This window comes from Cucurbita pepo, chromosome LG17, assembly GCF_002806865.2.
Source record: "Cucurbita pepo subsp. pepo cultivar mu-cu-16 chromosome LG17, ASM280686v2, whole genome shotgun sequence".
Lineage (NCBI taxonomy): Eukaryota > Viridiplantae > Streptophyta > Magnoliopsida > Cucurbitales > Cucurbitaceae > Cucurbita > Cucurbita pepo.
In genome coordinates, this window is record NC_036654.1 from 2784571 (window position 1) to 2798612 (window position 14042).

At 35.3% G+C, this 14042-nt stretch overlaps 3 protein-coding genes across 3 annotated transcripts; all 3 read left to right on the forward strand.

Moving 5' to 3' along the window:
* The first annotated feature begins 688 nt into the window (after positions 1-688).
* LOC111779015 (BTB/POZ domain-containing protein POB1) lies at positions 689-4664 on the forward strand. The gene is made up of 7 exons (XM_023659042.1): positions 689-831; positions 954-1282; positions 2066-2188; positions 2303-2418; positions 2516-2579; positions 2694-2973; positions 3610-4664. Exons 2-7 carry the CDS (start codon positions 1030-1032, stop codon positions 4421-4423), a joined length of 1650 nt encoding a protein of 549 aa, XP_023514810.1. The 5' UTR covers positions 689-831; positions 954-1029; the 3' UTR covers positions 4424-4664.
* Positions 4665-7446: 2782 nt separating this feature from the next.
* Positions 7447-8855, forward strand: LOC111779082. The gene is made up of 2 exons (XM_023659141.1): positions 7447-7651; positions 7732-8855. The coding sequence occupies exon 2, from the start codon at positions 7772-7774 to the stop codon at positions 8687-8689; it is 918 nt and encodes a 305-aa protein (XP_023514909.1). The 5' UTR covers positions 7447-7651; positions 7732-7771; the 3' UTR covers positions 8690-8855.
* A 3182-nt stretch (positions 8856-12037) lies between these two features.
* On the forward strand, positions 12038-13691 carry LOC111778863 (crocetin glucosyltransferase, chloroplastic-like). Its single transcript, XM_023658857.1, has one exon. It carries the CDS (start codon positions 12156-12158, stop codon positions 13518-13520), a length of 1365 nt encoding a protein of 454 aa, XP_023514625.1. The 5' UTR covers positions 12038-12155; the 3' UTR covers positions 13521-13691.
* The last annotated feature ends 351 nt before the right edge of the window (positions 13692-14042 follow it).

Here is a 14042-nt window from a genome sequence, read left to right on the forward strand (position 1 = left end):
GTCTCAAAAATCAGTTGGAAAGATATTAAATAATGATTTGGAAATTAACAATAAAGACAATATATATGAAAAAAAAACAAAACAAAAAACTACGTATAAATAATTAATAAGAATAAAGAAATGTCAATTTGTAGGAGGTAGGAGATGACCTAATCCAAACATCCACCTCAACAAGACCGCTAAAATGGACATTTTCTCCTTCGGAGAAATCAACATTTGACTTGGTCTTTCTTTGGTTACTCCAAATAAATCCAAACTTTTTAAAAAAAATATTGATTTTTCTTTCCATTTAAAATTAATATAAAACAAGTAATTTAATATTTGTGTTTGCTTCCAACATTTTACTTTAAATATATCATATAAAAATTAGTATTAAAATTTTATAAATCCAAAAATTCAATAATTTTATAAATTTCAACTATTTTTATGCGCCCACCTGAGACGAGGAGGCGAGCCATGCTTCAAATCGGCTAATGGTGGACTTGACGAGAATATACTTTTGGGTAATGGATTAATTTTAAAAATTGAAATAATAGAAATTATATTATATTATATTATATTATAAATTTAATTCACAAATAATTGAATGGAAAAAATTCCAAATAAATTAGATGGAAATTAAGAGTAATAATAATAATAAATAATAAAAAAAAGGAAAATAGTTTTATTAGGTATCATTTCTGGTAAAGTCAGTCATGAGCGGCGGAATGATAAAATTAACGAACGAACGGAAGCAGGACGGATATGGAAACGAGGGTTTTGGTTTTCAACCCAACCTCTATCACACGGCGAAATGATTTGGCTTCTTCCTACGAATCTCTCTCTTCCAATGTATAAATTCTTAACTCTTCCACCTCAATTTCTGATTGTTTCTTCTTCTTCTTCTTCTTCTTCTTCTTCTTCTTCTTCCATATTTTTCTTACCCTTTCTACCCGCTTCTGCTGAGATTTTAGGGCTTTCCAGATCAAGGTTGTCTTCAATTGCATCTGGGTTCGTGTTGAGTGATTGTTTTGTTTGTTTGGACCAAAGATGAAAGATTCCAACACTGATTTGTTCGACCCTAGAGCGGCGATTGGCTCCGATTATGTGCTTGGTGCTTCCACTTCGTCTCGGGATTCTGATTTTGGATTCGCTTTTGACGACAGTAACTTCTCCGATCGCGTACTGAGGATTGAGATCGTTGGTGTGTCCGATGAAACGGAGCCGGATTTTGGTGGGTGCAGCAGTGTCCTCGATTGGGCTCGCCGAAAGAGGAGGAAAGAGGAAAAGAAAACGGAAAATGGTGAGTCATACTCGACTATTTTTGTTTCTCTTTTCGGGGGTTCGAGTATAACTTTTGTCTATATTTAGATAATTTCAATTTTCCGTTGGATTAGTGTAGCTAGCTCCATCACCGACTCTGGTTTATGAGGAACCTTACAGAATTCCGGGTTTCTTTTTCTTGTCTAAAACTAATTGTGGTTTTAGCGCCGTTTCTTCTGAATCACTTGAGCATGTTAACTCATATCCATCTGGGTTTATGGATGTTTTTCTTATCTCTGGGCTATGAATTCGTATAAAATTAGTTTTAGAACTCAGAATCGGTTCATGAGTTTCCTTTCGAGGCACTTTAAGCTGAGAACCAAAGGGGAAATGTACAAATTTAAAGTCTACGTTCTGAACTCTGAATCAAAATCTTCTGTACGCAAAGAACGCTTATTTTGGTTTTTTTCCAGCTGCCGTAAATAGCAAACTGCTCATACCTTGCAACCTTTCATACAGAGTTTGTAATATTAAATGGTTACAATGGCCGATCTTTCCTGAAAGAATAGATAAAAACTGTGGTAGTGGGTTACTTAGATTACAGTTGCTAATGGAAAATGTGGAATTTTTATGCAATGTCATTCTGTCTGTATAAAATATTAGAACTCGAGAGATCAATTTATGTTTTCAGTTTGCAGAATTTTCATTTTGTTCCAATATTTCGGTGGGTTCTTGATTGTTGATGGTGTAACTTTTCTTTTGACAACTTCTTGCACGAAAAAGTTCACCGGAAAAATTAATTCCTTTTTCTTGTTTTATTCAGCTCTGGATCTCAGTAAATGCCTACAGCAGCAAGTTGTAACCTGTGAAGAGCCCGATATGGTAGATATCTTGTCAGAAAATCCAGACGAGGGACCTGTGGCAATGGTTGAAGAATCACTATCAGGTAATGACGGAGAAGTCCAATCAGAATTTCTGTGCTCACAATAAAAAGTTGATATGATCGGGTTTTTATCTGAATTTCGAACTTTGTGTTTGATTCATGAAAATATTGTTGTAGGTGATGAAGCTGCAAATTGCAATGATTTAAATTTGGATTCTTCTACTGTGGTGAGGGTGAAGACTTTGCATATTAGCTCTCCTATTTTGGCGGCCAAAAGCCCATTCTTCTATAAGGTAAAGGTCAATAGTCTTTATTGATATTGTTCCATAACTATCACACCCAACAATCCCAAGAATGTTCATTTTCTCACGCTATCTTGTAAACTTGTAGCTGTTCTCAAATGGCATGAAAGAATCAGATGAACGACGTGTGACCTTACGGATCAATGCCTCTGGTAAGAAATAACATATGAAATTTCTTTCCGAACGAAAACTGTTGAATGATAGTTTTTGGCTGTGTTATAAAGAGAAAACTGACTTGCTATATTATGTCCTTTTACTTGGAACAGAGGAAGCTGCTCTCATGGAGTTGTTGAACTTTATGTACAGCAATAGCCTGTCTGTTACCACCGCTCCTGCGTTATTGGATGTGCTTATGGCTGCTGATAAATATGAGGTTTCTTCATGCATGAGGTATTGCAGTAGACAATTGCGAACTTTGAGTATGACACCGGAGTCTGCACTGCTCTTTTTGGAGCTTCCTTCCAGTGTTCTAATGGCTGAAGCCGTTCAATCACTGACTGATACAGCAAAACAGTACCTTGCGGCTCGTTATAAAGACATAACTAAGTACGTTCACATCTCACAAGAAGATCAAAATTTTATTTCTAATTTTCTTTTTCTTGGTCTTTTGTGTTCTATAATCTATATTATGTTAATCTAGATTGAAGAAAACAAGAAACATACCACTTCAACGTTCATCCTGTTGATTCTGCTATAGATTTTTTTCCCAGAAACAAATAATAATTGAAAGAAAGAAGGATCAAACAAAAGGGGATCTGAGATATCCCCTGAGGGTTTCAAAAAATACTCCCAATTAGGCAAAATATGTACGAGATCGTAATTACTAAAAGAATTTAATATTAGAAATAGAACACCAGATGTTGGGAAAGAGCTTATTAGTAGAATCCCATAGGCCATCACTGCTGGTCATCTTCTCTTTGAATAATCTTTGGTTCCTCTCGAGTCACACCTTCCAAAGAAGTACCACAATGGCATTGGTCCTTTGTTGCTCTGCTCTTGCTAGCAATAGCTAGTTAATAAACTAAGAATAAGACATGCATGACATGTATTGCCATCAATAGTTCGTCACATTGACGATTTGCTGATGATAAATATTCCAAGCCATGTTTCCTAAACTGTTTTGTCAAGGGATCCTGCTATCTTAAATTCTATAATGACGATAATGTAATGTGTGTATGTCAGGTTCCAAGAAGAGATATTGCTGTTTCCCCTTTCTGGAATAGAGGCAATATTATCCAGTAATGATCTTCAAGTAGCATCAGAGGATGCAGTATTTGACTTTGTTTTGAAGTGGGCAAGGTCGCACTATTCTTCGTTAGAAGAACGACGAGAAGTCCTTGGTACTCGTCTTGCTAAATTCATTCGCTTCCCCTACATGTCCTGCCGGAAGCTTAAGAAGGTATTGACATGTAATGACTTTGATCATGAGGCTGCTTCGAAACTTGTGCTCGAGGCACTGTTTTTCAAGGCAGACGTTCCTCACAGACAGAGAGCCTTGATTAGTGATGAGTCGACTTCCTCGAACCGTCGCTTCATCGAGAGGACCTACAAGTATAGGCCAGTTAAGATCATTGAACTGGAGCTCCCTCGACAACAGTGTGTGGTATACCTGGACTTGAAACGAGAAGAATGCACAAGTTTATTCCCATCTGGACGAATATACTCTCAAGCATTTCACTTGGGAGGGCAAGGATTCTTCTTGTCTGCTCATTGCAACATGGACCAGCAGAGTTCATTCCATTGCTTTGGATTGTTTCTAGGGATGCAGGAGAAAGGGTCTGTGTCTTTTGCTGTGGATTACGAATTTTCAGCAAGATCGAAACCGAGCGAAGAGTTTCTGAGTAAATACAAGGGGAACTACACGTTTACAGGTGGGAAAGCAGTTGGGTACCGAAACTTATTTGGTATACCATGGACTTCGTTCACGGCTGAAGATAGTATTTACTTCATAAATGGGATCCTTCATCTAAGGGCAGAGCTGACGATCAAGCCATAGCTTCTTTGTTGTTGCTTCCCATATTTTCTATGTCAAAGCTCAAAAGATTGAAGGACTTCTTTTCATGCTGACACTCACTGTGTAGTAATAGTAGTAGTCAGTCCTTTTAGCTATTTTCTCAATGGCAGGAAAAGAAGACATTGTATTTGAATAGGTTCCAATTTTTTATGCTCAATTCCAACTTTTGAAGCTCTTCCTTTTTCATGTGTTCACCAATTCAAGACAACATCTCATTCTACCACCTTTTTTATTTATTTATTTTTATTCTTATTTTTTATTTAATGATTCATATGTTTATCCTTTGATATATACTCGAATCGAAAATCTGAAGTTGATTAAGTGAATTTATCAATTTTTTACAAAAATATATGATTTCCTTCTTGATCCACTCTTTTATAAAAGAAACAATAAACATAAAAAGGGTACTTGTTTAAAAAATACAAATTATAAATAAAAACTTTTGTACAAATAAAAACAGCTTTAATGTTGATAAAATTTAGGTTTAATTATATACTTAACCATTTATTTGGCATTCTTGTTAATGTCACCATTTAAATATTAGCTTCAATCTTTATTGGGCGGGAAAGAGATTATTATTTAATTTAAATAGTCGCAAGACCAAAACTAGGTGCAAAAAAAGCGAAGCCCCGATTTTCCCTTCCTCTTCCTCCTAGAAAACGTTATTTGTTTGAGTTTGAAGTTGTTACCTTGCGAGGAATGTAATATCCACCCACACCTAACTCATTTATAAACAATTGAGAGATATAACTCAGATAACATAATAATAAATTAAAATATATATTTAGAAAGTTCATAATAAAAAATATTTTAATTAAAAAAGAAGAAGAGATTTATGATATAAATTTGTCCGTCATACAAGATTATTACTTTTTAATCCAATTAATACAAACTATATATATATATATATATATATATATATATATATATATATTATTAAAATGATTACTTTTTTAAGTTAAAAAATCAGAGTGGACCCCGAATAATAATAAAATTAATAATAAGGTAAACCAAATATGTTTTCCTTAAAAAAAGAAAAAAAAAAAAAAAAAAAAAAAAAAAAAAAAAAAAAAAAAAAANAAAAAAAAAAAAAAAAAAAAGCTAAGAAACTTAATTGTCAAGAAAAAAGAAGTGTCTTCGAAAAACCCAAATGAAACAATTTTTCGAATGACAAATTTGTTAAACGAAACTAGGGATTGACCAAGGTCAACACGCCAAAATTGATTTTTTTTTTCTTTTAAAGGGTAAATTTGACATATCTGACAAATTATGATTTTTAATTTTGACCCGTCACACGTCTCTCTTGCTTGTAGTAGTAACACACTCAACTTATTTCCCTTTTCTCTTAGAGAAGTAGCTAAATAGTCGAACCCGCTCGAGTCCTCAACGCTCACCAATTCGATTGATTTCACCTAACTTGTGTGGTTCAACCATTTATAGTATGATCTTGGCTTTGATTTTATCGGTTCTTATGGTCTATTAGCATGTATCACTTTTTTAGGAGTCTGACAAATTTTGGAGTTTTTTAAGGATCTAAACCTGAGTCCGATTAGGGTTTGTTCATGTATGTGACGTTTATGCAATTATGTGAGGACGATTAGGGGTTTTCCAACTAGTCGCTATTCGTAAATCCGACTTGATTATCAAAGGTCCGAATAACTATAGAACTAGTTTATGATTTATAACTGTACTCGTGGGAATATTAGGAAATTTGCTAGTTAGCTGCCTTTGAACCTGTCATGATCCTGAGGGGTCTATAGTTGTGTCTTTAAAGTTGGTTGAACTTGAGACATATGATGTTCATGCATGTGATTTTATGCGATTATACAAGGACGATTAGGGGTTCATAACCTAGCCCCTAATTATAAAATTAACTCGATTGTCAGGGATCCAAATAATTATAGAACTGGATTATGCTTTGATTATGCTTTGATTATACTCGATGAGAATTATTATAGAGTTCGCTAGTTAATTTTCTCTTAGTGAACCTGTCATGAGCGACAAGGGTCTATACTAGTACCTTGAGAGTTGATTGAACTTTAGAATGTATGAACCTTATGTGAACTTATGTCGGGGTCGTGCCTCAAGGGCCTTGATATATGTCTAGAGCTGTGATGTCCCACATTGGTTGGGGAGGAGAACAAAACACCAAACCTTCTCCTAATAGACGCGTTTTAAAGCCTTGAGGGGAAGTCCGAAAGGGAAAACCCAAGGAGGACAATATTTGCTAGCAGTGGATCTGGGCCCAAAGAGGACAATATCTGCTAGCGGTGGATCTGGGCTATTACAAATGGTATCAGAGCCAGGTGCCAGGCGATGTGCCAACGAGGAGTTCATACCTCACAATTTTTCTATATATCCAAGTTATACTAAGATATATCACGACTTGAGACAACATTTTTGATAGAGAAGCAAGAAGAAAAACATAACCGAGCTCGTAAGTAAATATTTTGTTTGTTTATAAGTGAAGGCACCAAGATAAAGGACGACGAAGTAATTAAACTTCTTAGCGTTCAAGGGTAAAAATAGGAAAATATAACCATGAGCCTCAATGTAGGTCTTGCAAAAGCTCGGAAGGAATATATAGTGATATGGTGATTATTGACAAACTCACCAAGTTTGCTTACTTTCTGCAAGGAAATGTAGTCGGGTTTCCATATTATATCTCCTGAAATTCACTTATAATGACAATATCCAAGCAACCATTGACATGACATGATTCGAGACCTTTGTACGAAAACGATGCAGGTCCCGGCCAATACATTAGAGCTAGAAATAGGTGATCGATATATTGTTAATATCGTGCAAGGTAGGTGGACGTGAACTATTGATACTCAAATTGGTTCAAGCCAATCACGAAATCAATCGTGCAAAAGATCAGAACAAGAATGAACCAAGTGCAAGTGAGTACGTTTTTAGATATCCATTAATATAGAATCGTGAGCCACGTTATTAAGTGAACGGCTTTCGAGCTAAAGCACATTGCCATAGCCTATCAAATGCCCTCTCTCTCTCTCTTTCACCTCAACAAACCCCAACTTACAAGGAATCAAAATTCAATTAAAAACAAACAAACCTTCTCAACTCCCATTAATGCCTTTTCTTGACACCATCACTCTTCCGATCATTCTTCCCCCCTTCGCCGCCCACTCCACTTCATCACTCACCTCCGTCCACGGCGGCTCACGAACGCCCGCAATCTCCATGCTGGTGATTCTTCCTTCTCTAACTTACCCATTTGGTTTTTAATAATAACCCCATCGTTTTTTTTTTTTGTTGCCCTTGATCAGAAATTCTGGCTTGCTGCTCAAGAAAACACTCGTTTGATTCATGGGAAGGAGAAACTGGTACGATTCTATCATCTGGGTGGTGTTCTTTTGTTTATTGATGTTGATTTCATGCTCTGTTTCGTTTAAAGATGCCGATTCTCTTGGTGGGTTTGTTCATAAATATACGAATAATGCTCTGTCAAAACCTAGAACAGGGGTTGTTTATAACATCACTCTGCCTTCAAATTTTTCGGGGATTGAAGTTTCTTATGTTAGATTGATGAGTATTAGTTTCTGGGTTAGTGGAGAAAATTTGAGTTGGATATCCATTCCGCCAAGAATCACTCCAATCCCTTATGTAAAGAGAATAGCCATAGTTTTTGAGAATTTGGGGAATTGGTCTTCAAGTTTCTATCAAGTTCCTGGTTATACTCTTGTTGCCCCTGTTCTTGGCTTCACTTTTTATGATTCCACTTCAAATTCCAGCACATTAACCAATCGAAAACTGAATTTGTTCTTCATGGGAAGACAACCCATTTTGGTGAGGTTTCCTGAAGTGAAATTGGGAGAAATGGATGTGAAGAAGAAGCTACAATGTGTGAAATTTGGAGATGGTGGGGGTTTTGAATTGAAGAACATGACAAAGCCAAGGTTGTGTTCTGTCACTGATTATGGCCATTTTTCTCTTGTTGTTCCAAATTCTTCAATGGAGAAGAAGAAGAAGAAGAAGAAGAAGAAGAAGAAGAAGGTGTGGGAATGGTGGGTGGTTGGGTTTGGATGTGGTCTGGTTGGGTTAGCTTTGGTGGGTTTAGTTTTAATGGCGGTTTTGAGGTTTGTGAGGAGGAAGAACATTAAGGATATGGAGAAGGTGTCTGACAGAGGAGAGAGTTTCGGTACAGTTTGGATCGGGAAAAGTAGACTGCCTTCTGCATCAGTGGTAAGAACACAACCCGCTCTTGAAAATAGTTACATTCCTTGATTCTTTTTCTTCTTTGACCGTGTAATGAGATAAAGAACGTTTAAACGAACGATATAATCGGTAGAATTTTTGACTCTCGAAGTGTAGAGTTGTCGAAAAGATTCATTTATTAGCTTCTTTAGGATATATTAAAAGAGAAATGAATACTACCGTTGACGATCTCATGATAAACACCGAGTTTTTTATGAGACGACTTACCAGATGAAGAGTTATTGGGCTCTCGATCATGGCCACGGCAAGGTTGGGTACCATATTTAAGATCTGTAACGATATCAAATCAAAACGAAGTGAAGCCCTTGTAATGAACTTAATATTGTACTAGCCAATTTACTCGATATGAATGACTAAAAATGTTATCTTTTTTTACGCGTCGTGTTGGAAAAATATTTTTGATAAATTAAAATATATTTTTTTTAATTTTTTTTATATTCAATAGCCGTTTGAAAATGGTTTAAATGGGTACTAACTTGGGTACAAACGCGGTTTGATTTTACACGATAAAACTTGGGTACTAACTTTAACTCAGACCTAATCTAAGACAAGCGTAGATTTTTCAACCCTTATTTTGCATCCGTCTTTCGAGGAGCTCATTGAAGACATACCTTGAAAAAGAAGGGACATTTTGAATTCTTAAGCAGATAATCGTTTCGTTAATATCGTCTCATCTTTCCTTTCGACTCCTAATATTTGAATTGGAATAATCAAGTTTTTCATATCATTCCACTCCTCTTTTCTCCCGATTTTTCTTACTTGTCACTACTTTTTTTTTTTTTTGTTTAAAATTATTTTCCTAGAATTTAATGAAATATTTAAAAATTCCTACATATGGGAGAACTCATGCTTCATTCGAGGTTTTCAGGCCAGAAAAGGGAAGTTGGCTTTGTGACGATGCTGGTTCGTAGATAATAAAGGGTTTTCATTGTTTAATATTCCTCAAAACAATTTTGACTTCTTACACGCATGGGAACGTGGTAGCTCTTAACCTTTTCAAATGATGTCAAAGCAAGAAATTTAATTTTAGAAGGTTTTTATTTTATGTCGCTCTAACAAAAATTTGATCTAAGTTGGTCGATGAATGTCAATAAAATATATATTTATTGGTTTTGTGGAACAAATCTTTGTGAGACCAACAAAGAAAGTTGCAATTATTTACCATGTGAATAAAATACGGAAGGTAAAATAATTATGGAAAATGAAAACATGTACGACTCAAGCTGAAATGAGAGCAAAACTATTGTGGCCGGTCGGATTTGGGTCCAAATCTCGATGGCTAAAACATGGAATTCTCATCACTAACCTGCCGCCACATATTGGTCAAGTTTTCACTACCAATACTTGAAATTACTTGAAAGAATCTCAACTATTAATAATCTATCCTATGATCACACAATCTAAAACTGGTATCTTGGTAACAATTTCATTTCTTAGAGTGTCAAGAACCAACCTACTATCTCATACCCCAACTCTGAATCTGAGTATCTTGCTCTTACCATGATTGCTATTGAACTTCTTTGGCTTATGCATCTTTCGCACTATCTCAAGGTTCCAATTTTACAGTAGTCCTTGTTGTGTCTGCGATAACAAAACTGCTATTTTTGAGATTCAATCTAGTTTCTATATCTCATTTGACCATTGAATATAGGCTAATATCTTGTATTATAGAGGATTTTTGGCTTTTCATTACAATTTATCATATTTATCATATTTATCATATTTGATCATTGATCATATGCTAATATCGTGCATCTATATATTGCTCTTTTCATTTCCATTTGATCTTATTTGATTATCTAAATAATTGTAAATATAGAACTCTCACCATCCAGGAATGGTTCTAGAACATATTCTCATAAAGCACGTAAAACAAAAGGCTAAGGCTCCCCATCATGCAAAAAATTCTAGAGAACATGGTAACTAAATCTACCGTCATACATGAACATTCAAGTAGGTTTGGTCACCTAACATAGTTTTCATGTGTCGAGAATTAAAGTTCCTCTATTCAAAAGTTCTCTCCCCTCAAGTTGTTCTTACTCTTTCTTTAATTTGTTTCGATATATATTGATCGTGGGTCATTTCCAACAATTTTTGTCAACAGTTGCATGTTGCGTATGAGCATGATCTTTTAACTGTTCCACTATTCTCAACTCCTTCGTAAGATCCTTGATATGCTTCTCCAACCGGTCGTTATTCTCTAATACTAAAATTCCATCGAATTTAAGGTTCTTAAATCGGTTTGAAGATTCACAGGGGGGAAGAAGACTGAACCTGTGACTAAGCATCATAACTCATACATAATCATATACTAGTATATGATATCATACGATACAATAAATGATAACTCATACAATTTCTAGTCACTATCCGATAAGCTTAGGTAGGATTTGTTGGAGATAGGGATTGAGGGAGGTTACAGCTTATTTTGCGGGTTGTTACAATGATGACATCACTATTATATCACCGCCTGTGCATCAGCAATTACATCACTGCTGACGCAATAAATATATATTATATATTTTCCTTTCCTTTTTCTTTTTTCTTTTTCTTTTTCCTTTTTCTCTTTCTTTCCCAAAAATGTTCTTCCCCCATTTGCCGGCGTCAGGTCATACAATGGAATATATTAAATTATAGTTATTATTATTATTCAATATATATTTAATTAATTCTTATAAAAAAAAATTATTAAAGAAATGAATTACTTATTTACTAACATTATTATTTAATTAGTTGAAAATATTTTTAAGTTTTAATTAATCAATTAATATTAATTGACTTACCTAGTATAGAGTTTATTTTCCATAATTGATTAATTAATTTTTGGAATATATTAAATTAGCCCCTTCATTATTAATATACCATAATTAAAAAAAAAAGATTCAAATTAAATTTATAATGAATAATAATAATAACTATAATTAATTAAAACTAATTAAATATTCTATTGTATTACATAAATTCTTTTCTGAATCATTTCTTTTACTATTTTATCAATAATTATCATAATTATATAAATTCGTCAAAAAATAATTTAGCCATGAATTTAATTTTTTTACAAAATAGAGTAATATAATAAAATTATTGGAATAATCGGTGGGAATAAAAAAAAATATTTTTTTTTATTTATATAAAATTTTGATAGTGTTTTCATGTAACATTAAACACAATTATACGATTCTCTCGTACATTATATTCTCCAATATCTTATTATCAGACATACGAACACGGGTAGTATATATAATTATAATTATAATAATAATAATAATTATTATTATTTTGTTTAAAAGTTTGTAATTTAAGTAAAAAAAGAAAAAGAAAAGTTGTATAAGGTAATCAATTTCCTTCCCCACATTGCTAAAGAAAGAAACCATGTTGTGTTTTGTGTTGTCTTGTGCTCGAAATTTGTAGCTATAAAAAGGGGAAGAACGTATGAACATTCACACCCACCAAGTCCAACACATCTATCAATTACATGGCACAATCACACCCACATGTGCTCTTCGTAGCATTAGCCACCCACGGCCACTTCAATCCAGGCCTTCACTTAGCCAACACCCTCTCTCACGGCGGCGTTAATGTAACCTTCGCCACCTCCTCCTCCGTCCGCCACCGTCTCCCCAAACTTCCCTCCTCCCCAAACCTCTACTTCTCCTTCTTCTCCGACGGCCAAGACGACGGCTTTAAGCTCGGTAACGACGTCGTTCCATTCCTCTCACAATTCGAGCGCCAAGCCTCCATAGCCATCCGACAAACCATCCTCAAATCCAAAGCTAATGGAAAGCCCTTCTCTTTTGTTGTTTACTCTTTGTTAACTCCATGGATGGCGGAAGTGGCTCGTTCATTTGATCTCCCTTCCGCTCTCTTTTGGAACCAATCCGCCGCCGTTTTTGCAATTTATTATCACTTCTTCAATGGCTATAAAGACATTATTGGAAACGCTTTCTCCCATCCTTCTATTAAAATTCACTTACCCGGGCTTCCTTTGTTGGACTCTAAACAACTTCCCTCTCTATGCAACCCGGCAAACTCCAACTCTTTTGTCCTTAAACTCTACGAAACACACTTCCATGTCATCAAACAAGAACCCCATTTGAAGATTTTAATCAACACGTTTGATGATTTGGAGCACGATGTTTTGAGAGCGATTAGTGTTGAATTGATCCCAATTGGGCCTGTGTTGCCTTCTCTTTCTTTCTTTCACCCTACCAATTCTATGGATTTGAAACCCTACATTGGGTGGCTGAATTCCAAACCCAAATCCTCGGTTGTGTACGTGTCGTTCGGGAGCATTGCGGCGGTGTCGACGGCTCAATTGGAGGAGATAGCTAGAGGGTTATTGGATTCAAAGCTGCCATTTTTATGGGTGATGAGGAAAAGGAGCGATGGTGATGAAGGGGATTTAGTGAGCTGCCGAGAAGAGCTGGTGGCTAAAGGGAAGATAGTTACGTGGTGTTCGCAACTTGAGGTGTTGTTGCATCCATCGGTTGGGTGTTTCTTGACGCATTGTGGTTGGAATTCTTCGTTGGAGAGCATTGCTTGTGGTGTGTCGGTGGTGGCGTTTCCGCAATGGACGGATCAATCCACCAATGCGAGGATCATTGAGGAGTCGTCTAAGAGTGGAGTGAGGTTGAGAATGAATGATGATGGGATTGTTGAGAGGGGAGAGATTAAGAAATGCTTGGACCTTGTCATGGGCGATGGTGTTGAGGGGGAGAGTTTGAGAAGGAATGCTTTAAAATGGAAGGACTTGGCCAACCATGCCACCACTAAGGGAGGTTCTTCCAATGCCAACGTTAGCTCGTTTCTTGATTTTGTGTGTAATGGTGGCAACTGTTAAGAATATCGGTTTAGGATGTCTCTCAATAATTTATGTTTAGATTTAAATCACATGTCTAGTTTTAAAAATGAGAAACAAAAATGGGATCAAAAGTTTAATCCTCGTTATTGTTCACAGTGTTTGAATAGAATACAATCTACCCAGTAATAAATCAACCTCTGAAATTTTGAAGTTGGTTCGGGCGGATTCAACCAAAAACAAAATTTTAATATTTAAGAACTTGAAGATCAATCTTTCTCTACTGCTCTCATACTATGTTAAGGACGAGAAACATAAGTTCTTCTGTTTTTCCTCTACTGTTCTGATACTATGATACTATGTTAAGAATGAGAAACATAAGTTCTTCTATTCTTCCTCTACTGCTCTGATACTATATTAAGAATGAGAAACATAAGTTCTTCTGTTCTTCCTCTATTGATACCATGTTAAGAATGAGAAACATAAGTTCTTCTGTTCTTCCTCTATTGATACCATGTTAAGAATGAGAAACATAAATTTTTCTGTTCTTCCTCTACTGCTATG

Bases quoted from the DNA above. Each gene is read 5' to 3' on its own strand.
- LOC111778863 (XM_023658857.1), top strand. From the start codon at position 12,156: ATGGCACAATCACACCCACATGTGCTCTTCGTAGCATTAGCCACCCAC.
- LOC111779015 (XM_023659042.1), top strand. From the start codon at position 1,030: ATGAAAGATTCCAACACTGATTTGTTCGACCCTAGAGCGGCGATTGGC. The intron at 1,283-2,065 runs GTGAGTCATACT...TGTTTTATTCAG, and splicing joins GGAAAAGAAAACGGAAAATG to CTCTGGATCTCAGTAAATGC. The intron at 2,189-2,302 runs GTAATGACGGAG...ATATTGTTGTAG, and splicing joins GGTTGAAGAATCACTATCAG to GTGATGAAGCTGCAAATTGC.
- LOC111779082 (XM_023659141.1), top strand. From the start codon at position 7,772: ATGGGAAGGAGAAACTGGTACGATTCTATCATCTGGGTGGTGTTCTTT.